The sequence below is a fragment of the Symphodus melops genome (assembly GCF_947650265.1).
Source record: "Symphodus melops genome assembly, chromosome: 15".
NCBI classification, from domain to species: Eukaryota; Metazoa; Chordata; class Actinopteri; order Labriformes; family Labridae; genus Symphodus; species Symphodus melops.
The window spans coordinates 14,064,080-14,087,303 of NC_136705.1; the positions used below are offsets into that span (position 1 = coordinate 14,064,080).

Consider the following 23,224-nt stretch of genomic DNA (forward strand, 5'->3'; position numbering starts at 1 on the left):
TCTTCAATGGAAGATTATTTCTTACTTTATTTATAAACCTAGATGTGGTATCAGCAAAGCCCTTTAGATGACTCATAACTACAATCTAACTGCTTATACTGGCTTCTACCTTAATGGCAGATGTGTAAGCATCATTTTGATCCTGAGTGTCAATATCTCAACATTCAACTCTCAGTTTGCACAATAAGGGAAACACTGTATGCAAGTAAAGAAAAGTATTCAATCTTCAAACGCTTTCCCAATAAATTTGTAAATTCTTCTGTAAATGTTTCTTTTAAATATTATTCACAACTAATCGTGACAATGACTACATAAGCCCATGTGGACAAAAGACTGATGACCAAGAAATCTGCAAGAAATTAAAGTACAGGTCTGTTAACATGCCACCTTTTGATGATTCTGAATGTTATCCTAATACAAATTTAATTGGCAGGATATCATAACGCTATCATAAAGATCACAGCTGTTAGTCACCTTTATTCTGGGTATATCAAAAAAATAACTCAGATCATTACAGCATCCAGTATATAAGGATTTAGCAATACTTAAATACACTCCCAGTTACACTCCATCCAACACAAGACACAGTGGGAGTCAGAGTGAGTATAAAACATTTTTATTGTAGATTATGCATTTAGATTTTGCCCTTTTATTTTGTTATGGCCATGATGTTTATTCTTTAGGCACCAGAATCTCAATGCCAGTGATGTCTGATAAGAGACAGGGGGAGACAGAGGAAAGAGAAAAGTGCCAGGACAGAAACCCCACCCACTCAGGAGGTGGACTGCGGTTTGGAGGAGGAGCGGCACTCGTATCACACTGAGCACAGAGAGAAACTCTCTATATTCTGAGAGAGAGACAGAGGGAGAGAGGAAGGAAACCCTCACAGTGCAGACAAAAGCGGGTTTCTCGCTGGACTTTGTTTACCCCCTCTGCTGCCATTTCCACTCGAACAAGGCGGATTATTGAACCATTCTGCGGGGGTATCTTCAGCGCAAACTCTGGGAATATTTCATTGACATTATTTTTGAACTTTTGTTTTCTGAAGTGTGTGTTTTTCTCACTTTGGACCTCTGGATTCTATTGGACTTGCGGTATTATAATCAAGATATTGTTATTACAGCCAACTTGTCATCGTGTTATTCTCTAAGGCATCGGTGATGGCCCACCACTGACATGCACCATCCGTCCAGGTGAGTTTGTTTTTTGACAATATGCCTTTAGTAAGACGCAGTTTCCCTCCGTGCCGACCGGCATGTCATTTGTCACGCCGCAGTCAGTTGTATTTACCTCATTTAGAGTTTCTAAATACAAAACACAAGACAATCAATTACTTTAACATATTGTGCTCAAGATGTCAAAAGCTGACGTATTCTTTGTGACGAATGTTTATTATGCGTAAAAAGTGACGTAAAACAATTATATAGTGTATTTGATTGTAGTACAATATTTTAAACTGCAGTATTACACAAACTGTTTTTGTGCATAATATGAAGAAGGCTTTTGGAGTATGTTATTGCGTTTTGCAGCGACAGTTTGACGTGCCGGTCTGTTTGTCAACGCAGTGCCATGGCTTAAGTTCCTATTAATAACCCATTAGCCTATACTTAAGAGTGTGTCTACAGGTTTTTAATTCAGAAGGAAATGAACATGTGTCTTAAATAATGTCAAGCTATATACGTGAAAAAACTTACTGTTTCCACTCGAAAGAGTGAGCACATTTTTGTTTACAGATTAGAGAGGGCTTTGTTATGATCGAGGGCACTGAGTTCAGCCGCCTCCTACTTTAACACTCCACGTCAGGTAATGAGTCCACATGAGTTTTTTTAAGAATCATTAAGGCCAGTTAATGTTACACTATTCTGTAATTAACACTTGTGATAATAGTCAAGTAGCCCACCAGACAGTGAAGATTCACGTGAGCGCTGTCTCAGTAAGTTCGCGCGCAGACCTGTGGGAGGCGCACGCGGTTTGGAAAAAAAGAAAAGAAAAAAAAAGTCTGACTTTTCCAAGAGGCACATAGTCAAATATTTAGCACTTTCAGACCTTATCAAATCATTTTTCAGTATCCTGGTGTTATGAGGTTTCCTCTCTCTCTTGCACTTTTTTTTTAATACGTTGATAAGTGTTGTGGCCACCGGTACGTTTTGGTGCCATTCCACTCTAAATGCAGCCTGCACGCTTTACATCTCTCCTTGCAGCGCTTGGGTGTGCAATTAAACCAAAAAGACAAGCTCACGTTTTCATGTGGCTGAAGTATAGACGTCACGTCCAGTTTGAGTGCTGTTTATGTCGCTGTTTCTCCGTGCGTAAAAAGGCGAAAGGACTGTTGACATCAAAGATGGTTAAAAGTGTGTATGCATGTGATCTTCGCGCTGACAAATGTAACGTTTGTGGCCATTTTGGCACAGAAGTAGGTCAATGAAGCTGGGAATCCGTGCGTGTGCGGAACTGTAGTTTAGTCTGGACAAACAGGAAGCGCTGCAGCTAAATAGTTAAAGTTCATTTTTAGAATGTCACGTTTCGTCTGCCATTTTTCAATCCCCAATTTGCAAAGTTGTTTTGTCAATGCAACTCTGCATAAGTTAAATTAAGTGTCAGGATCATAATAGGCTTCTTTGATTAAACTACTTCGTAAAACAGTCATAAGCATACACCTAACAACATAATTGCTTTAGTGGTTTAATTAAAAAAAAAATGAAACATCCAGACGGACTCCGTTCTGTGCATTTATTTCAGGCTGTTTTGTGTGACGCAGTTGAAGTTACTCCAGCCGCTTCCTTCATGCTTGATTATTTTCTCTCCACGAGTCAAACAAATATCTGCTGCAATCAGCAACTTCTGACAAACAATGGAGACGCAATTGGGCCAGTTTGTGCAGGAAACCAGGACTACCTCTTGGACAGCGACATACTGTATTCACTGCACATAAACTGACCCAGCACACGCTGCATAACTCCACATGGAATTCGCTGCAATATGATGTTAAAATACTAGCTATTCGTAAAAGATAACCCCACTGTGTAATGTGTTTTCGCTACGTCCGCGTTTATTGAACAAAAAGTGACCTAGAGGTCCCACAGTTTAGGTGGAAAACTCGAACCCACGAGTCCTGGCACAGCATTGCGCATCAAGCTGCAGCCCCACACCCAGCAGAGACGTGAGGCTGTATAGGCTGTATTGGGAAGAGAGAGGGATGAAAGCCCACCCTGACGGTGCCGCTCTGTTCATCCAACAGACCACCGAACCGGTTGGATGGCTCGCCCACAGTAGCGGAATCACACGGGAGCAGAGGGGAGCCACCACAAACTTCCCGTTCAGACAGCAGCGGGGGGCGAAACTTTGGCCGCACCGATTCCACAGGAGGAGGAGAGCCGGAGTCACCGTCCTGGTGCCGAATCAAACCAGTCTCCCCTCCTGACAGCCTCGGCGTGTTTCAGAAGAGATCTATATTCTACTTCCCTCGCCGCGCCTCAAGTGGATATTTCTCCAACGACGGAGACTCGCTGCCGAGCCCTCCGTTCTCCCCGAGGCCACTGACTGCAGATAAAGCTACACAGACTCCCAGCCCCAGTGGCCAGGTGATGCAACACGCCCTGCAGCACATGACTGAGGCGCACGGAGGAGGACCGGGGATGCAGCAGCAGTACGGTGAGCACAGGCACTTTGCATACTTAACCGGTGAATCGCCCCAGCTAACCACGTGGGGAGGGGTGTGTTGAGGAATGTCATTTCAAAGTCATTTGACATTGGGACTTACAAATACATTTGTGTCTTAAGAGTAGTAAACTGTATCCAGTAGGTGTGTGTAATACAAAGTAGTGCAAATAAATGAATGCACTTCCTGATGCAATACAACTACAGCACTTGTTCTGTGTGAAGTTCTTCACCTGAATCTGCCATAACATGCTGCTCTGGCTGTTTCACTCTGAAATGCTGTTGCTGCTGTGTGGGTGTTCAGCAAAATATGAAACCTGATAGGAGCCCAGTACAGCTCCCTGAAGCTTCTTTTATCACAGATTAGGTGGTGTTGAATGTTAACAGTGATAATAAAAAGATGAACAAACACACACTCAGGATGTTTTTGTTCAACCTTCCCATTATATTTTAATTGCATAACCCTAACTCTTTTTACACCACTTTGTAACGACTAGACCTCACTCTTTTGGCACAAAGGGAAACCTGACAAATTCAGGCTGATACATAGAGTTCAAAACATACTAACATGATTCCACACAGTCAAACCAATTTTAACTCCATTATACAACAGCTCATCTTCCTGCTGAGTCATAGCAGCTGCTTTTTAGTGTGTAAAGCCCTACAAATTCCAGCCCAGAGGAAACACTTAAATCACTCACAAAGCTAATCTGATTGGAAAAACCATAATTTATGCAAAACTTTTGCCAAAATACATATTTTTTTCAGAAGGAGCTGGACAGTTGGGACTAAATCTGCCATATTTCGCGATATAAAACAAGTGATGCCATTAAATCTTAAACCACTGGTCAATAATCAAATGTTCTCTTTTCATTATTCTCTATTTCAAAGAGGTTTTCTACCATTGACATTTTGTCGATATTGTGTAAAGACGGCAACATTTCATTTTTATCTGTCTTTTTGAATGAGTTTTTTAGGAGCCTTTGCAAAGCTACTGATGTTGGTTCGCAGCCTTCAATTCACAATTTTAATGGACTCCTGCTGAGTCAGATTTACAGGAAGGAAGAAGGGTCTTGATTTCTCATTAAATCCACCACACCCTGGGGTTTGTGTGTGTGCGTGTGTGTGTGCGTGAAGGGGTGTGTGTGTTTGTGAGAGGGACAGAGAGAGTACCATGTCAGTGAAAGAAAAGTTATACTCATGGAAAGGATACTCTTTACATGTTTTCACATTGTACTGAACAGTTCTTAGAGGTTTTGACTGAAATGTGGATCTTCTTCTCAAGTAAAAAAAAAAAAAAAAAAAACAGTCTTGTCATCACAAAATAAGCTGAGCCGATTAGGTTGAATCAATGCAACTTTAAATGCAACACAAATGTACCTGCTTACATCAGATCACTTCATTTAGAACAGATCCTGTTTTTTGTTGTTTATATAAAAACAGAATAGGACTGATGTTTTTTTAGGCAGACGAGCATGACAGGGGCAGAAGCTTTGTGCGGCTACTTTAATATTTAAACTTATGAATGCACTTACTCTTCTAAATGATGATAAAAATAAGGAACTGTTTTTAGATGAAAGCAATATTTTACTCCAAAAATAAATCCTGTCCTTAGTTGTTCCCGCCTGCAGTGGTGCTGTATGAATGCTTTCGACCAAAGTTTTCTATTGTGTTGCCTGGTAACAAACAAAACGGAGGCATGAGGCACAAAAAAAGATCTATCAAAGTAAATCCCCTCATAGCGTTGTTGCTTTATATGATAGATCAATAACGTTGTAATGACAGTTTCTCTTATCATGCAATGATTTAGAAAACTTGTTTTCTCCTTACTCAATTGCAGAGACAAGTCCTTTTGCATGTTCGAATTGTGTGAAATGTACAAATGTAAACCTTTGCTTGTGCTGCATTTATATCAAACTGCATTTTTAAAGGGTTTCCTCTGAGGGTGGCTTTATTGTTAGGTAAAAAAGTAATGTATGGAGGCTAAAGCAAAACTTCCTCAGTGTATTGTAACCTCTTTATGTGTGACTCTGCTTTTTATAATAGCTGTGATTAGCCTCACTGATTGCTTTGTGTCTCTTTTATTGTTTCTCATTGTAGCCAGACAGACAAGATGCCAGTCAAAACAGATCACTGTGTGTGTGTGTGACATTCATTAAGCACGCCAATCAAAATGGGCCTCAGTTTGTGTGTGTGTGAGTGCGTACGTGCATGTGTGTGTGTGTGTGTGTGTGTGTGTGCGTGTGTGTGCGTGTGTGTGTGTGTGTGTGCGTGTGTGTGTGTGTGTGTGTGTGTGTGTGTGTGTGTGTGTGTGTGTGTGTGTATAGCAGTCAAAATAGGCCTGCAGGTCTTTTGTAATAAGCAGACAGAAATCCTTTGCCTCTCATTCAGTCTGTTACATCCATCAGAAAAAACAGATCAGAGATAAACACACACACACACACACACACACACACACACACACACACACACACAGGCATACAAAACATCGTACATTGTCCTCTGAGTAAAAGAACCATCTGAGTTATCGAGACTCCTGGCATGATGTTGTGTAAAGGAGCTAGATAAGATGCTGGAGCTTAAACAGGAATCTGTTTATCATCCTGTTGTTGTCTCTCTTTGACAGCGTGATTATAGCCTCACTATCAAAACACAACTCCTGCTGCAGGAAGATCACACCTTCAGTCAGGTTGCTTCGGTTGCAGCCAGAGTGGAACTGCAGACTTTTTATGCACTTTTGTATCTGAATTTTTCATGTATGAATATATATATAAATGTGTACAATTGAATTTGAACACAGCTCCAGTGGACAGTGATGGCCTTTATATTGGCTTACAAATAAATGTAAGAGAGACATCCTTGTTCATTGTTTGCAAAGACATACATGATTGTCTCAGGAAGGAGTAATTCATTTTGTATTCAGGGGAAATCAAGACGTACTTTATGTGACGGTTTATGTTTTGTGGAATATCTTTATATGGAAATTAGAGTCATCCAAAATATGACTCTAAATATGTTGGCTTTTAATTGCTTGTCATGCAGCATGATCAACCCACTGTGAACATGTCTATTGTGTCATCATATATCCTTTTATTTTGTCCTTATAAAACAACTGAAAGCAAAGAGGCATCGCTGGCATCTTGCGGTACACATAACGTAAGCATCGGGCTAGAATTCAAATGCAAACCAGCAACGAGCTCTTGTGGATGTTGTGGGTGATTTTTTTTTGGAGTGACTGGAAAGCAGCCACTGTATTTCTATGTTTGACTATTGGAGGATGTGAGAAATAATATGTCTGGGTTTCATAACATGCATGAGTCATAAGTGAAGATGGGTGAAAGGGTCAAAGCCTTTCATAGTCATACAAGATTTCAGATTGAAAATATAACAGATAACCACGAAAACACACACATATATTCAGTTACCCTTCACACTGTTATTCAGCTAATCATACGTACGCAAACAACACAAATACGTCATACAGGATTCTTGAAGATCATATTCCTTTCAATCCTTTTATATCTTTCTTTTGCACATCCACTGCTAGGTGATGCCCGCTGTTTGAAATGTGAGGGCTCCCACAAGTGGGCCACAGGCTCACTCAACATTGACTTTACTTAATTGGCACAAGATTGTGATTGAACTAGTTTAATTGGCTAAAAATCATCTCCAAAATCAATCGCACATAAAGCTGCAGACTCCATTCTACTACATTTTGTTCTTCACATGTCTCAGTTGATGGGCTTCAAGTGTTTCATTATTAGAAAACCGTACGAAACTAATAACATTTATGTTATTTATCTGTGTTCCAGGGCACTCTCCTAGCCTCTCTAGCCCGCGACAACGAACTGCAGCAGGGGACATGCAGGCAGAGGCTATTGGACGAGAGCTCCGACTCATTGGAGACGACTTCAATAGACTACTTTTAACGGTCAGTGATTACAGAAAGTGTGTGTGTGCGTGTGCTTCCATCCATGAGGATTAAATTATTTCTTTGTACGCCACCATCAATCAGTCATTTTTTGGTCAAGTAACTGCAATCTGAAGCACAGAAATCAAAGAAAACCACAATTAACATCATAACAGCACACGCAGTTTTATAGGATGTTGAACGGTATTTAAAATGAACAATGTGCTCAGGGGGCAAGAAGCAACATTGGGGGGATTTGGACAAAATGTCCCAAAAAATGTTGCCATGGGTGACCTAAGGGAGCCTGAGACCAGCTGTTTGTTACCACTGCTATTGGGGTTAGAAAATAGAAAATGACTTTTCATCAGTAAATAAGAAGACAGCCTGAAGCAGCAGAAAATCCAGATGCCACCGTTACCACTTCATAAACAAAACAGCAACATGAAACAAGAAAATACACCATGCACCCATAAGCTCTTTTTGAGAAGTGGGAAAGAAACAACAATAAAACAGGAAGTTATATAGCTTGTAAGTGTTTAAAATGTTAGCACATTGTGATAGCATTAATGCAAAAATTGTGTTTCATGGAAAATCGGCTTTCAGAGTTTTCTACTGTCGTGATTAAGAAACAGAGAAAAAGTTTCATCAGGGACTTGCTTTGCAGTTTTGACCACTAGGAGAGCTCCAGAGGATTGAGCCGCAAACATGTAAGTTGCATGGAAAAGAAAAAAAAACTAGTTAAAAAGTGTCATTCTGTGACTGAAGAGATTCAGCAGGGAATATAAATAGTCCAGTTAATATCACTGTAAAGTTTATTTCCTCTTGGATTCCAATGCTTTGGCAATATTTCTGCTTCTTGCATCATCACTGCTTTACTCGTCTATTGAAGAGCTGACTGGAGCTTTGGGAAGTCAGTGAGGGAGAAGGAAAAAAATCACCCAAGTCTTTAATACCAGTGGAGAAACAGAATTTTTGAATAAAGCTAAAGCAGACTCAACAGGACTCTTTTTAAGCCTGGAGCATAAAAGGCTCCATTGGTGTCAAAAGCTTAACAGTGAAAAAGCTACAACTCACCGGCCGAGCAGTCTCTATTGAACCCTCTGGCTGCAATTGAGAAGTATGTTTAATCCTCTCTGCATGTTTTAATTCTGCATTTCCCCCCCCTCAAAAAAAAAAGAAAAGAAAAAAAGAAAAGAAAGCGGGCACACACAGTCCTTAACCAAGATGTCATGGGAGGCCTTAAAGGATGTGCTTTAAGTGCTCTTGTGGTTCCAGCAGTCATCACCTTGCTCTCAGACCCATCATTTACTCAACAGGGTTACTCATTTATCTTTCAAGTTTCAGATTTGATCAATCCCTGAATTAATCTGCCCGCTCAGTGATCTAACGTGCTCCTTTTACGAACATTTTACCAAGTAAGATTTTGTTTTGCCTGCTGCGTCACTCAAGAATTGTAAAAACTCCTGGAAGCTGAGATGAGTAACATGTCAGGATTTATTTGAGACAAAGCGGGCTTGGCGTCCACAGCTGTGACTAAAGCTGCAGAGGAAGAGAAACAGAGGAAGGTTGGAAAAAGATGTGAGAATTTGATGAGTCAAGAATGTGACTCAACACTAAGTAGGTGCCATAAAGACGGGGAAAAAAAAGATTGGACAATAATGTGTCTTTGTATGTCTCATCAAGATACAATTTCTGTTTCTTAAACAGAACAGAACAATGTGTGAAATACATTTGACTTATCTAAGAATGCACAGGTGATTTCACTGGTGAATAACTAAACAGTCTTAAGCAGAAACTTTTAAACAAAGACAAAAAGAGTGCACCATTGTTCACTAATAGGAAGCTAGTAAGCAAGCATGTCTCTGGCGGGTTATTCTGTGTGACATGATGCAGATTACACAACTATGCATTTTTGTGGCATTGCTAACAGTGTGCAAGGACCATAGTACAGGAGATTGTGTAAAGAAAAAGAGAAAATTGTGAAACATTGCTGTTGGATAGCGGACATCTAAAAAAACTGCTGATACACCTTGCATGGGGGAACGATGTCATCGGGTTCAATGTCTGCTTGGAAGCGGTAAACCCACATAATCATGTCTGGTGTCTCACTTGAGATCATCATCATCAGATCATCTCTAAGAGTGATCACATCTGAATTTTCATCAAACTCACCATTGATATTATATCTTCAGGCGTACACTTGACAGTCAAGAGATCTTAGAGCTAGATGATGGAGTTTCTCAGCTACGGAAGAAGTTTTTAACGATGCAGTGAACTGCTCTGCTCTGGAACTGGCCCATCAGGATGGATGAATCATTATGAATCACCGACGTGGTTCAGCATTGGTTTTACTTTATTTTTTTTGTCACTGTACTCTCAGCGCTCTCAATTGAAACAAGATTAACTTTAAGAACAGCGCCATGCTTGCCGTTGCCACTTCACCTCCACCAACCAGTAGAAATAAAGAGGTGGGACTTTTTACTTTCGTGACACTTCACAAAACTATCCAAATGATGATGTTTGGTTCTGGTATTCATGGTGACAAGTCGAAGAATCCGTTTGCATAAAGTGTTCCTCTGACTTTCCCTAAATTGTGCCAAGATTTTTAGCTCATTTTTATTTCAATGGTGGTGCCCAGAGGATGAGCCATGATGGTTTTTAGTAATCCTGCTGACTACTTTTCTATAACCACAATAAGATTGACTTGACAGCCTCTCCAAAAACACTATTATAGCCGGAAAGAAATGTGAATATGAAACAAAACAAACAAAGAAAAGATGACACTGATCATATATTAATACAAGAATTGTTGGGAATTATCCATGAATGAATCGACAGGTCGGAAGACAAATTGTTGCACACAATGACGAGTTCTCATATCATTACCAGTTTAGCAGGCAATGACTGTTAAACAATAAGCTGCCAGCCACTGTTGACAGGAGAGCTGTACTCAGTTCTGTTGGCATCATCCAAGAGTCAAAGCTGTATTACTTTAGGCTGTAGAGGCTATAAAATGACTCACATCATCTAAGAATACACTCACACACAAGCACACAGGTGCTTCCTCTCAGCTCAGCTCAGTTAATTTTATTGACAGAGAAACTAAGGAAACAATTGTTAGGAACACTTTTGTATGCAGTACAATTAGAGGTTTTTGGTCTGGAAAATATGCATACAAGTAATCACGCATAAAATCAGTAATTATTTTTTTCTTCTCATTTATCCAGCCTCTCTTGCCCCACTTGCTCTCTCTCAGTTAAACATTTACACAAGTGTGTCTGATTATGCGTGTGTTTTTAATAGTTTGTACCAGAAAAAAAGTATGCAGTGTGTGTTTGTGCGTGTGTGCATGTGTGTGTGTGTGAGACAGTTCAGTATCCGTGACTGTGTAGTTTCATTACGGCTCAGCCCTGTGGTTAAAGAACTCTAAGGGAGCAAAGCACAAGGTCTAATTATCTTGCCAAAACACACAAACACACACATGCACACTTAGAGACAGTCAAACACACACACTCCAATATACAAACTGTCATCTGTCAAAGAGGTGAAGCTCTTTGTCCTGCAGACAGAAATAACTAAGAAACCCTACAGAGCAGTGGACACTCGTCTTTTTTGTTTGTGTCTGGGTGAGTGGGAAAGATGATAGTGGAAAAAATATAGTATATTTTAAACTCTAGTTTAGCCAAGATTCCTTCACTTTTTTCCATTTGTAGAGCTTGGGACCAAACACTATTTAGTTCAGCATCTCGCCTAAAGGAAGATTTTGTTGAATAACACCTGGATCCTGTGGATGATCAAACAGTAAAATACTTGGGGTTTTTTTTTACCATCACTAAGCTCTCTGATAACTCCTTATCAACAATAATGACTTCCTTAGTTATAATTTGTTGACAGAATGCAATGAAACTTAAATATTTTCTCTGTTCAGTTTTAAAACTCAGAGACGTGTACACTATCAGACTCGAAGGAAGACTTGTTAACATATTTCTCTTTCCATTCATAAAGCTTTGAGTAGGTTTTTGAGTTAAGCTGTGTTACTAAGAATATTTTGATCCTTATAATTTCAAAGTTTTAGATTAAATTGACTATTACCCCCTGCTGAAAACAAACGTTTCAGTACATCAGCTCATTGGAACTGATTGAACACTCATAGCTCTCTCCTTCTTTACTCATCGGATTACTATTGCAAACTAATCAGTTCTGTTATTGTCTATACGCTACTTTAACTCAGTGTTTTACATCTGTCCCCCCTTCTTCCTGCTGTGTCCTGCACCAGGTGTTTATCTAGTCCTCTGACTCCCACAGAGACAGGGGTAAACTTTATAAGTGTGGTATCTATTTGCTGTGGTATACTTATTTGGAAACTTGTATCTGAAACATTGAAACAAAAGCAATAGCTGCTGTAGTTAGCCATCCCCAATTACTGTAGGTGGTGCAGGAAATCTTATCTAACCATAGCTGTCTAAAGAAAGGCATGCCTGCTGAAAACTGAATGCGCTTTTCAGTACAGTGTACAGTATTATACTCAGTTCAGTGACAACAACGTATCTAAAGTTTCTACTTAATAAACGTAAAGTCTGTTGTTTGTTCTTTGGTCTCAGTAGAAGGCTCATTTACATAAGCTTACGTAAATAGGACCCGCTGGCAGTGTTCCACTGTGAAGTTTCTGAAGAGGAACTTGGGTTGATTCTAGAATAGCAGTAGCAGTAAAGAATTAGCTTGGCATGACCAAGCTAATGTTGGACAGCTAGGATCAATGAAAGTAGCAAGTAAAAATCCTTCACTGTCACACACCAGCAATGTGCAGTCATTGCAAAGCAAAATGTGCTCATCAACTAACAGTACACCTCTGATTTGTACTGATCGGCCACTGATAAATGGTGCCTGACCTCCTTCATTTTACACACCAAGTTATATTTTTACCTGCATTTAGAGAGTGGCAGGTGCTGATTTTGGACCCTGTGCACAGGTGCTGGTGTTTGATCAGTTTGCATGTAAATGATAACCAACAGACAGATGATAATTGTTTATAGAGAATTGATCACTTAAATTTGTGTTTTTGATGGGTTTTCTTCTGGGCAGCCTTTAAAAAGTCTGAAACTGATTGTGTTAAGTTATGCTTGAATAGTTATGCTTCAAAGCAGAGAGTATAAAAGTAAGAGGAAAAAAGAAAAGAAAAAAAACCCCAACACAGCTTGGGTCAGTTTGAGTGTGTGCACGTGTGCACTAGTTTACTGTGTACTTGTAAGTGTAGCCTTGTTTTGAAAGCTATTTTAAGAGCCAGCATAGTAAGTTGTGGTCACAAAACAAAATCACATGAGCTTCTTGGAATGAACTGACTCAATCTTTCCGTTGTAAAAAAAATAGTCAAATGAGAAATTTGGAAAGATTTGCATCGTAAATCTTTTTTTTTTTTTTTTTCCCAAATGTCAAGATATTGACAGTTTTAAAATAGAAAATTAAAATTAAAAAAACAACATGTGACTAAGTAATGTAGAGAGATGGTATATACATTGTGTTTCTTATTTTGTCTGATTCTGTGCTTCGTTTTTCCAGAACTTCAAATTTTGTAGGAAACACTGAGGAGTCTCATTGGACTTTCTGAATTAATCTGATGTTTCTAATAACATTCAAATAACTCTTCTTCATCATTCTTTGTTAAATAGCTGTAAATTAAAGTTTCTCAGAATTTCATTGTCGTCTGTGGTAAGTATCTCAAACGTCCTGCGCGATGCATAATGTCTAAAACTGCTGATGATCCCTTTCCATAGTTTCATAGTCAGGGATCATCAATACATCAACAATTGAGTATATTACAGTTAAACAGGGTGTCTGTCAGTGTACTTTATGTTGTGAGACCCATACATTTGACAGCATGGCCCCTTCTGTTACTATGAACTCTGCACCATACTGACAGTTAAATCATTACAGGGGTTCGTGAGGTGAGGAAAAAGCACAGGAACTCTGCCAACTTAAAAAACCACAAAGACTGTCTTTCAAAACTGTTTAAATGAGAGACATATCTTGAATAATAACGTGATAAACACTGTGGCAAGTAAATGACCATCTTTTACATAATGTGACGTTTCGTAAATATTTATGTAAGAATGTAAGTCAAAGGGTTTATCTCGAAAATTAAATCTATAGGAGAATTGCATGTTAAAGAACTTGAGTTTAAAATCTATTGCAGCTGTATGCCCAAAACTAAGATGAAGCTCTCAGCAGCAACAAAGCAAAACAAAGTAGTCCCGTGGTGATATTCAGGCAAATAAAGGTTCCATTTAAAGCAGCGTTATGCAACTTTTCCTCCTTTAAATAGTAGTCCAAAAGTGTTTTTGCAGCTCTTAAGTCCTCTCTAACTTATTTGTTGGACTTGATTGGTATCAGAAGCAGAATTAGAAGTAGAATGATTCCACAAAAAAAGGGTTAACTACTCTTCCCCTCACCTGCTTCCTCTTCTGGCAGTCAGGGTTTCTGTGGTTTTGGCTGGCTTTTCACTTTAAACCACAGCTTGATTCCTTTCTAGCTCTCAAAGATCCAGTTTTTTAGAGTCTTGCTCCAGGGAAGGAGGCTTATTCGCTGTCAATGTAGCCGATGTCTGGATGCTAGTGGAAACTCATATATTTGAAGGGCATGATTCTTCGAATATAAACGGATTCCTTGTCTCATAAATGTCTCTCTTATTCTTTGTAAATGCCAAGTTGTAATGTTTTGTTATTCATCTTTGTATATTTTCTGAAGACGGCTAAAATTGTTTTGCCTGATATTATCAGTTTTTGTTGTAATGGTGCCACTGGAAATGGAGATCCCCTCAAACCACAAGGACCCTTGTTTTGTAAGTGTTTTCTTTGTGGAAAGCTTCACGGTGTGTTTCAACAGAGAGGAATTGCACTTCCTCATCTGTCTCGCTGCAGATCAGTGAGAGGTTGCATCTGCTGGTGTGATGGACTGAAGCCAAGGCAGAGGACATCTGACTGCCGTGATAGAGAGTGGAAAGGAAAACACCTGTTTCTCTCAACTGTGTGCCAATTGTGTCAGAAGGACTGCAGATGTGCTAAAGTAGCAAGAGACAAGACATTCTGTTGATGTTACAGTATCACTGCTCAAAATAAAACAAACAAACTTTTTACAGATAATGTGTTGTCTAAAGGAAAAGGCTCCACAGCAGGAGTTATTTAGAATCTAATCACCAGTAAGATGTGTAAATCCAGCTAAATTCAACTTACATTCAGTGGGCCGTCATTGGCTATCGATTTCCAAAATTAGGGGGAAAATTCAGGCCATTACTATTTGAAAAGGTAAAGTAATATGCAGTATGTTGTTAGGAGACTTTAATGGGCTAGTCTAACATTTTTATGCTTTTTTTTTTTTTTTTTTTTTTTTTTTTTACTAAGTTCACTACTCAACAACATAAACAGCCCTAGCTTTGTTTTTTTGCTACAAAGGTTCCTAAACCGTCATCCTGGGCTAGGCCCAAAACTTGAAACTAATATTCAACAGTTGCATTGTGAGAAACAGAGGATCCAGGTGTTGTACCATGACTCTTAGGAGGGATAAGTGTCAGGATATGTCTGCTACTGTTGCTTCGACTTCTACCTCTTTTGTTGTCGACCTTCTGCCACTCTTTTTAACAGTTTAACAGTTGTGCCATTTTAAATAAATGATGTAGCCCCTTGGTGCTACATTAACACCAACAGCTATTAGATGTGATTAAAACACCTGTCATTAAAAATTCAAACATATAAACACATGTTGAGCATATGCATTCATTGATGCACCACCCTGATGAAATCACACCTAGAGACAGGAAGGAAAGGGAGAGTTATTACAGGATGTAGAGAACTGTACTTAACGGCTTCCTAAGGATGTAAACATGCGGTATATGTCTGCGTGTGCGCCTTTGATTCAGGGACTTGGTTTACCTGAACATTTGATTTATATTACATCTAATTCAGAACATTTTATGAAATGTTAGAACAATATCACTGCACCACACTTTCAAATGTTATTAATTTGTTTAGTCATGAATAATATCATGAACTGCCAAGAAATTCTACCTTAATTGGCCAGCTGTTGGCTGGAGTTTGTGCAGGTACAACAACCTCCAACTATCTACTTTTGTCACCAATTAACCACCTTCAAAAAGCAAGGTGTCTTCTTCTTCAATAGCTTACCATTTGTGAAAAATGAGTTAGGCTAATTCTGAAACACTATAGGCAAACAAATGGGGTCATAAACATACATTTTGTGTCTTGTGATACTTGAACTATCTAACAAAAGTAATGATGTTTTAGTATTTGCACATTTTTCTAAAGGATCTGCTGATGGATGCTGTTTACCTATAGCACATTTAGCTTCAGTCATTAAGCACAACATCAGGGACATGGTGGGGACATTCACCCATACAAGAACCTTTGTGAGAGGGTTTCAAAATACAGTAAGTCAGCTGACAAACCAATGACAGTGTTCTCTGCAATGTCATTGAACCAAAGTATGCTTGTTTTGCCTACAGCTGATAAAATCTTCCCCACAACTAATGTCATCTCAACTGGCAACCAGTCATTGACTTGAAAGCTCGAGACAGGATGTCTGATCTTCAACGAACTAATAATTTTGGAGTAAATATCCTATATGTTTTACAAACAACCAGTAATGAACCAGGAAAGACTGGAAAGTTTTACACATAAACATGAGGATAAGCTAATTTTCCAACGAACAAGGATAATCAAAGTGAACATACAGTAGTTGACTTTTCCAATCTATTCTTGTTGCCAAAGCTTTTCTACTGCTGACCATGTTGTGTCAAATTGTGACAAATCTTTTACTGCTCAAAAAACAATGTGAAATTCAGCTTGGTCCATCATGCTTTATGTTCGTAACGTTGTTAATGTGTGTAACTTTATTACAACAACATATTCTATGCTCTCTTCCAGGGAATGGCAGGTAGACATGGTCGGCTTGTGGTCCATCCAAACCAGCAGCCGCACATCCAACCGGAGCCCACCATGCTGTTGTGTGTGGGTCTCCTGATCCTTCTGATTGGACGGATTATCTACTTGCAAGGCAATACAAACAGCCATGACCACTCTCAGGTGTAGCCTTTAGGAAACCCAGCAGACGTAGCATTTTTCTTTTAAAATTTTATCAAATATTGAGACTCCTTTATGCTTATGGGAACATTTTTTCCAAAATTCCTGGCCTTTACAATGGAGGAAGAAGACTTTGGACTATGTTTTTTATTCATGTCAGATGGAGAAACAACTTTGAGGAGCTATAATGCCTGGTTTCTCACCTCTGTTTATTTGTCTTGGCCTGTGAGCCATTGTCATTCAACCAAAGAGCTGGAATTTTGCACTCCGTTCCAGGATTTGTCAATTGACCCTGTGGAAATTTGAAAGTGCCTTGTACAGTTTCACGTTTACTCTTTTAGCTTTTTTAAATATATTTTTATTGTACAGCGATGGTAAGGTGTTTTCCAGGGGTTATTAAAATGTAAGGGTCCAGTTCGACAAATTCCCTCTCTTTTCCCACTAAATTGTTCACATTGGTCATGTCAGATCCAGCATGCAAACTGGCCAAATACATTTTTTATTTCTTTTTTGCATTGTTTATTATCTCACAATGTTCCTGAACGTCTGTGCCAGCTGATGTTTTGTTACTGTAACGTCTAGCTTTGACAATAACATAGGGGACAATAGCTTTCATCAGTGCTATAATCTCTTTTTTCCACAAATGTATATATCTTAATTGCCATTGAGACAGGGTTGATTTTCCAGGGAGAGTTACATATTTTTACATATATTTGCTTTGAGCCCAAGCAAAAAACAAGTATATCAACTGCATAAAATGATAGGGAAGTCTTTGCTTGCAGAAAAAAAAGTGTAATACAGAAAATTAAGACTTTTGAGAGGAAGTAGAAAAAGTACTGGTAAGCATATACAAAAATTAAATTACCTAAAAATTCATCCTATTTGAAAATAACTTAATGCTGGTTATTTCTGAATAATTACGCTTCCTTTTTTTGTCTATGTGTCATATTTCAATACCCTGGTTAAGTCCTATATCTAACTATATCTCCTGACAGATAGGTAAGGACCTTGTCAGGGTCTAACCTTTAGTCTGGTTTATCCTTTTAAAGTACTTCTGTAAGAGTCCTGCAACAGACCAATGAGGTAACCTTTTTAACTAGTCTTAAAGACTTCACAGAAATGTCTAGAATTTGAAAATACATGATTTTTCAAGTTAATGAAAAAATGATGGAAAATTATAGACAATGGGACCTGTTCATGTGAATAGTGAACATGCACAACACAAATGTTATTGGTTGAGATGCATTTAGGATTGATATTGAGACTTTATGGAAGGAGGATGACGAGCTTTGTTTCTGTAACCACTGGATCCAGAATTGATAGTGACAGCAAGTGACTTCCTCCCTTCTGACTTAAGTCTGAATTACCTCTCAATTTGTCTCTATTACAAACACTGTCTCTAGACTTGAATTTGTAAACTTATGATTAGACATAAGAGCACATTTCCTCACTTTTCAATACAATACATTTTTAATTTATGTCAGTAAGTAAAACAGATCAATGGAGTGTAAGTCATAAGCACAAGAAGATAACCTCTTTATAGCATCCTATACATTAAGTGTTTAAAAACTTTCACTAAATTAACATTTTTCAACAATCGCTTACAGTATGTTAAGCCTATATTGAGATTCTGTATCACCGTCAAGCAGTCAGACTGTAGTTTGCATTCCTAGGTCTGTTGACAAGGTCATGCTATCCATTTATTAGCTCAGAGTGTACATTTCGGCCAAGAGTCCCTCACGCCCTGAGAGATTTCTGGAAAACAACCAAGCACTGAATAGTGTGCTAACAGCAGGACATTAAACTGTGGTGATGCAGGTTTTGGTTTAAATTTTTATTTTTGAACTCTCTAGGCTCATCCAAATATATGGTTTATGAGCCACGATGGATGTTTGTATATTGTTGTCTTGACCTCTGTGATACAGGCTTTGATTGTGATAAGTTTTGTTTTAAAACGTAAAAATAAAAATAAAAAGAAGAGAAAGAGATAGTAGTCATAAACGGTACATTAAATGTCTCTATCATAGAGAGTTAAACAACAGAGACATAAAAACCACTAAAGTGATGTCAAACAACCAACAGATGTAAACTACAAAAAAGGAGAGACTCAAGTCAACACCAACATATAGACAAAATATTCACTTAACTGGATTAACCACAAAGAGATGCAAAAACGAGGAGATTGAAAACGAGAGGAAAAAGGCTCAAGACAAGAACAAGGATTCATGAAACATTTAGAGAGACTCACAAAGAGATAAAAAAAAAACACACATCGGTTCAAAACAACGAGAGAAGTACAACATCACCAAAATTTACCCCAACTCCAAAGTAGGCAAAACATCACTCAAGATGCAACTGCAGAGAGACATTATTTGAATGTAAAGGGATATACTGTATGCATAGAGTTAAAACTACGCAAAAATATGAATAATCACAGTGACTCAGAATAACCACACACACATTACTGCAAGGATACAAAAAAAAACCATAAAGAGTAGCAAATGTCATGGGTCTCTCTCCAACCATATATAAGAACCGTAGATGATATATAAACTTGGACGAAGCCTGTGGGATGTCACCTATTAGTTACTGTAGGGGGCTTTTGAATCCAGTCAATAGTGGTTAGCACGCTCGACAACCTGTCTCAGACTAACTTTGTCAATTTAACAACAAGCGAAGAGCTCGAACTGAAGCCAGTCTTAAGCCTTCTGACAAATGGCTTGCTTTTCAGTCATCTCAGCCATGCACTCCGGAATAATTATCCTTTATAAAATAAAAACTAATGAGTTATAAAATGAATTCACCCCTGTTCAGTGGGAGATTACACACTTTTACTTTTTCAACCAGGCTGTAACCCTTTTTTTCTGCCATAAAAACATTACTGTTTGTATATGAAATCTGAATCATAAGTGGACACTTGATGAACTGCAGATTTTTGCACTCCCGCATTGGCTTCATTTTTAAATTGTGGATTCTTTATCCTGGAATCAGTTCAATAACGGTCCTTCTCCCTTTTCAAGGATTTAAAACTGAAAACAAATGATAATTTTAACTTTTATTCTTTTTTGTTTCCTGCTGTACTTTCGCCATGTTCTAATCTGTCACCTTGGAAATGAATACTTCCACATCACCATTGTTTTTTCCTCTACACCCAATTTTTGTAGTTTTCTTTTCCTTCACTGTGATGTATAGAGCGCTGTGACTGTGTGCTGATTTCTGATATTGTGCCATGTGAAACCTAAGACCTCATTTAGAAGTACTGTGTTACAGTTGGAGAGCATGGCCAGATGGAAACTGAAAGATGAATTACTGTCTTTTGAAACTGATATGGAAACTGTGTTTATTCACAGCCTGTGGATGTGGGTGTCACAGTACAGACAAGCTTGTGTCACATTCAGGGCTTTTTGTTGTTTGTTTGTTTGTTAAATAAAAAGTCCATGATCCGTACATGAAAAAAAAACAAAAAAATAAATTCTTGTATTTTTTTAATTGACATGACAAAAAGATAAAACATAAGAGGTAAAGGAGGCACACTGCTGTGTCATGCTATCATGCAAATGCTGTACAGAAATGCATCTTGAGAGTCAGAAACAAACTAATTGGAATGATTCCAAATGACCCAGTTCAACTGTAGCATTAAGTTTTTGTTTATACTTTCATTTTACACTGAATATATTGTAATTGTGCCACTTTGAATTCTTGAAATGCTTTAAACTTTTGTAAATAAAGCTTTTTTACAATGAACTGCAAGACTTTTTTTTATAGATTTGTCATGTTGACAGAAAAATGTCATCAACATCTAGTGTGTTTACATGACTCTTATTCAATTTAGCATTACTTGTACTTTGGTTGAAAGTTACATTTTTTACTTAGGTAATACTTTTTTGCACTTAATCCTCACTGCTTTTAAATGAGAACTATTTTATAATTATTTGTATTCCTCTTTACAGTTTGAGCAGCTGCTTTAGTCACTTCTACAGTACATGTTAGTACACAAATAATGAGAGGCTGCTTCTATTGCCCCAGGTAAAGAGTAAGGGGCTAGGTACTGACCACATTTGAACCTATACCATGACTTTTATTTTTAAAAAGTTGTGTTTGTTTTTAACTCTAAAACAACCCCTAAGGTTGGCTGCATGGTATCAGGGTCATTTTCAGAACATGATGACGATAGTATGAAAGTCATCCTGTCAGAAGAACTCTGTCAAAGGTTTGTTTATTCTGAATTAATCTGACAATACACAGAAATAAATCTGAGAAAGGATTAGCGCACGCGTGTGTAACCTATACAGTGTTCAAGCAGAAGCACAGCAATGTAACAACTTCAACTTTTCAATGAAACTTTAAAAAAAAAAAAAAGTTAAACACAAAACTTGCAGTAATTAACTCAATAACCTAATGTTTTTTTCTACAAACCTATGTTCCTATTTAACAAAGGCTTTACTTCAGAGTTAGTTTTTTTCATGCATTACCAGAAATAAATAAAATATAAAAACATTATTAACTTTCACTTATGTCATATAATGCCACTTTCTTCAGTTCGGTTCGAACAGCACAACGTCTCGGGCTAACTAGCCAAAAATCAGCAGGCTAACCTCCCCCTTTTCTCTTTGCATGTGTGTGTGCCTGTGCATGCAGGAACCGTTTGAGCACAACTCTGTGTTTGTATCAGCTGTGTGTATGTGTGTGTCTGTCAGTGAGTGGGAGATATATAATTATCTGAGCATGTGTTGGTGCCGAGTCGTGGAAGGCACCGTACTTTCCATGTCCTGCAGATGAGCATGCTTCCACACACACACATGCCTCAACACACACATTTTCACACGCGTATGAGTCAGTGCAGCGGTCCAGCCAGGTGGATTCCTCCATCTGCAGAGAAAAGAGAAGTTGCTGTTCAACCCTTTGTGATCACAAGGCGACAGAACACAGGGACGTTTTACTTTCATCATAAACAGTTTTTGTGAAAGTGTTGTGATTACTAGTTACATTATTGCTCTCTGATTATATTTTCTGTTTTTAGTAATCTTTGTTAAATTCACATCATCCGTATTTCACCAACCCTATATCTTTTCCCTAACTTTCCTAATCCATACACTTTGTGTTGAAGTTAGAATAATTAATGTACGCTCTGGGATACAACATAGGATTCAAAGTCTAGAAAGGCTTAAAAGCAAGAGTGATTATGCTTTGAGAGTGCAGTCTTTGGGGCCTGGAGGAAACTGGAGGTTGGGCCACCAGGGAGGGGAGTTATAGTGTGTACACGTATGAAATCTTAAAAACAACAACAAAAAACAGTCTGTTATGTTTTCAGTTGAACCCCAAAATGCAGGGATTGACACAGGATCAAAAGGTTTTAACACTTCTTTCATGTTCAACAAAAAACGTGAAGGCAGGGAGCTGGCTGGCCACAAAAGAACTCCACAACGTCATTCTGGAAGCTGCGGCAGAAATCTGAGGCACACCAGCGAATCTGGAGATAGTGGAGACAAAATCAGGTTCTTATAGGTGAGATGATTACTGAGTAAAGTAAGGTGTGCCTCGTCTGCTGAGTGGAGAAGCCAGCCACACCCCCTGCCACTCACATACCTGCAGAAGACAGGAAACAGAAGGGGGAGGGGGAGAAGGAGAACAAACAAAAACAATCCTCCTGAAACCAAACTGAACCGAATCATCACAAAGTGTTCTGCTCGCCGAGGTAGCTGTCTTAAACATGAGTCACCCACAAGTCTAACCAGCTAAAGGAAGCATCCATAAGTTGATAAATATCATGTTTGTAGCACATTCTGTATATGGGCTGATGCCGTCCTGAGGTCTTTTCAAACTTCTTGTTATGTGTGGTGGGCCATTTAACAAAAATTGACACAGGAGAAAATTGCAGTGTGTCACTGGCTAACAAACCAGTTCACCTTGCTTTAAAATACTTAAGAGAAATGGTTTAAAAAGGAGAAAAGACTTTTATCTGCAATACAGCTTTGAAAACATGAAAGCAAAATCACGTTTGTGTTACAAGAACTGTATACCTGAAGTTCTAAACACTGTGGATAAAATCACCTGCAGGCCCTTGGGTTGGTTTGTGATACTGAAGCACAATTTCAGCTGTCATGAAAAGGGCAGTCATAGGTCTGCCTGACTGTTTTGATTCAATTTTGGCTTTAAGTGTCACATTATTGTATCCTTCATTCATACTGATCTTTTTCCTGTAAATTGTAAAAAAAATACTAAGTTGCTCAACTCTTACTCGCTTTAATCTGCTCCAGTGTGGGAGCAGTTCCTGACTGAGTCCGAACTGGTGCGACTCATATATTAATCATTCTGACACTAAAGCTAAAGAGGACACAGGGAGCTCTGTTTTCAACATTCTAGCACTTTGTGTCGCATCGAAATTACACTGTAGTGTAAATACTACAGCAACCAGATGTGCACATACTTTGCTTTCTTTTACATTTCACTCTCAACATCTCACTATCCGTGTCTCTCCCACACCCACACATGCATACACACACACACGCACGCGCACACACACACACACACACACACACGTGAGCAAGTGCCGGAGCTCTGTATGTTG

The 23,224-nt window shown here is 38.6% G+C and overlaps 1 protein-coding gene and 1 long non-coding RNA gene across 2 annotated transcripts in view; one reads left to right on the top strand and one right to left on the bottom strand.

Moving 5' to 3' along the window:
* The first annotated feature begins 859 nt into the window (after nucleotides 1-859).
* bcl2l11 (BCL2 like 11) lies at nucleotides 860-20,400 on the top strand. Its single transcript, XM_079362488.1, has 4 exons — nucleotides 860-1,193; nucleotides 3,239-3,651; nucleotides 7,470-7,588; nucleotides 16,501-20,400. Exons 1-4 carry the CDS (start codon nucleotides 1,177-1,179, stop codon nucleotides 16,663-16,665), a joined length of 714 nt encoding a protein of 237 aa, XP_079218614.1. The 5' UTR covers nucleotides 860-1,176; the 3' UTR covers nucleotides 16,666-20,400.
* The window catches only part of LOC306835769, a 78,884-nt gene continuing 75,784 nt past the window's right edge, over nucleotides 20,125-23,224 (bottom strand). The window contains exon 5 of the long non-coding RNA XR_013780693.1: nucleotides 20,125-21,525. This is a non-coding gene — a long non-coding RNA (uncharacterized lncRNA). The remainder of the gene's footprint in view (nucleotides 21,526-23,224) is intronic.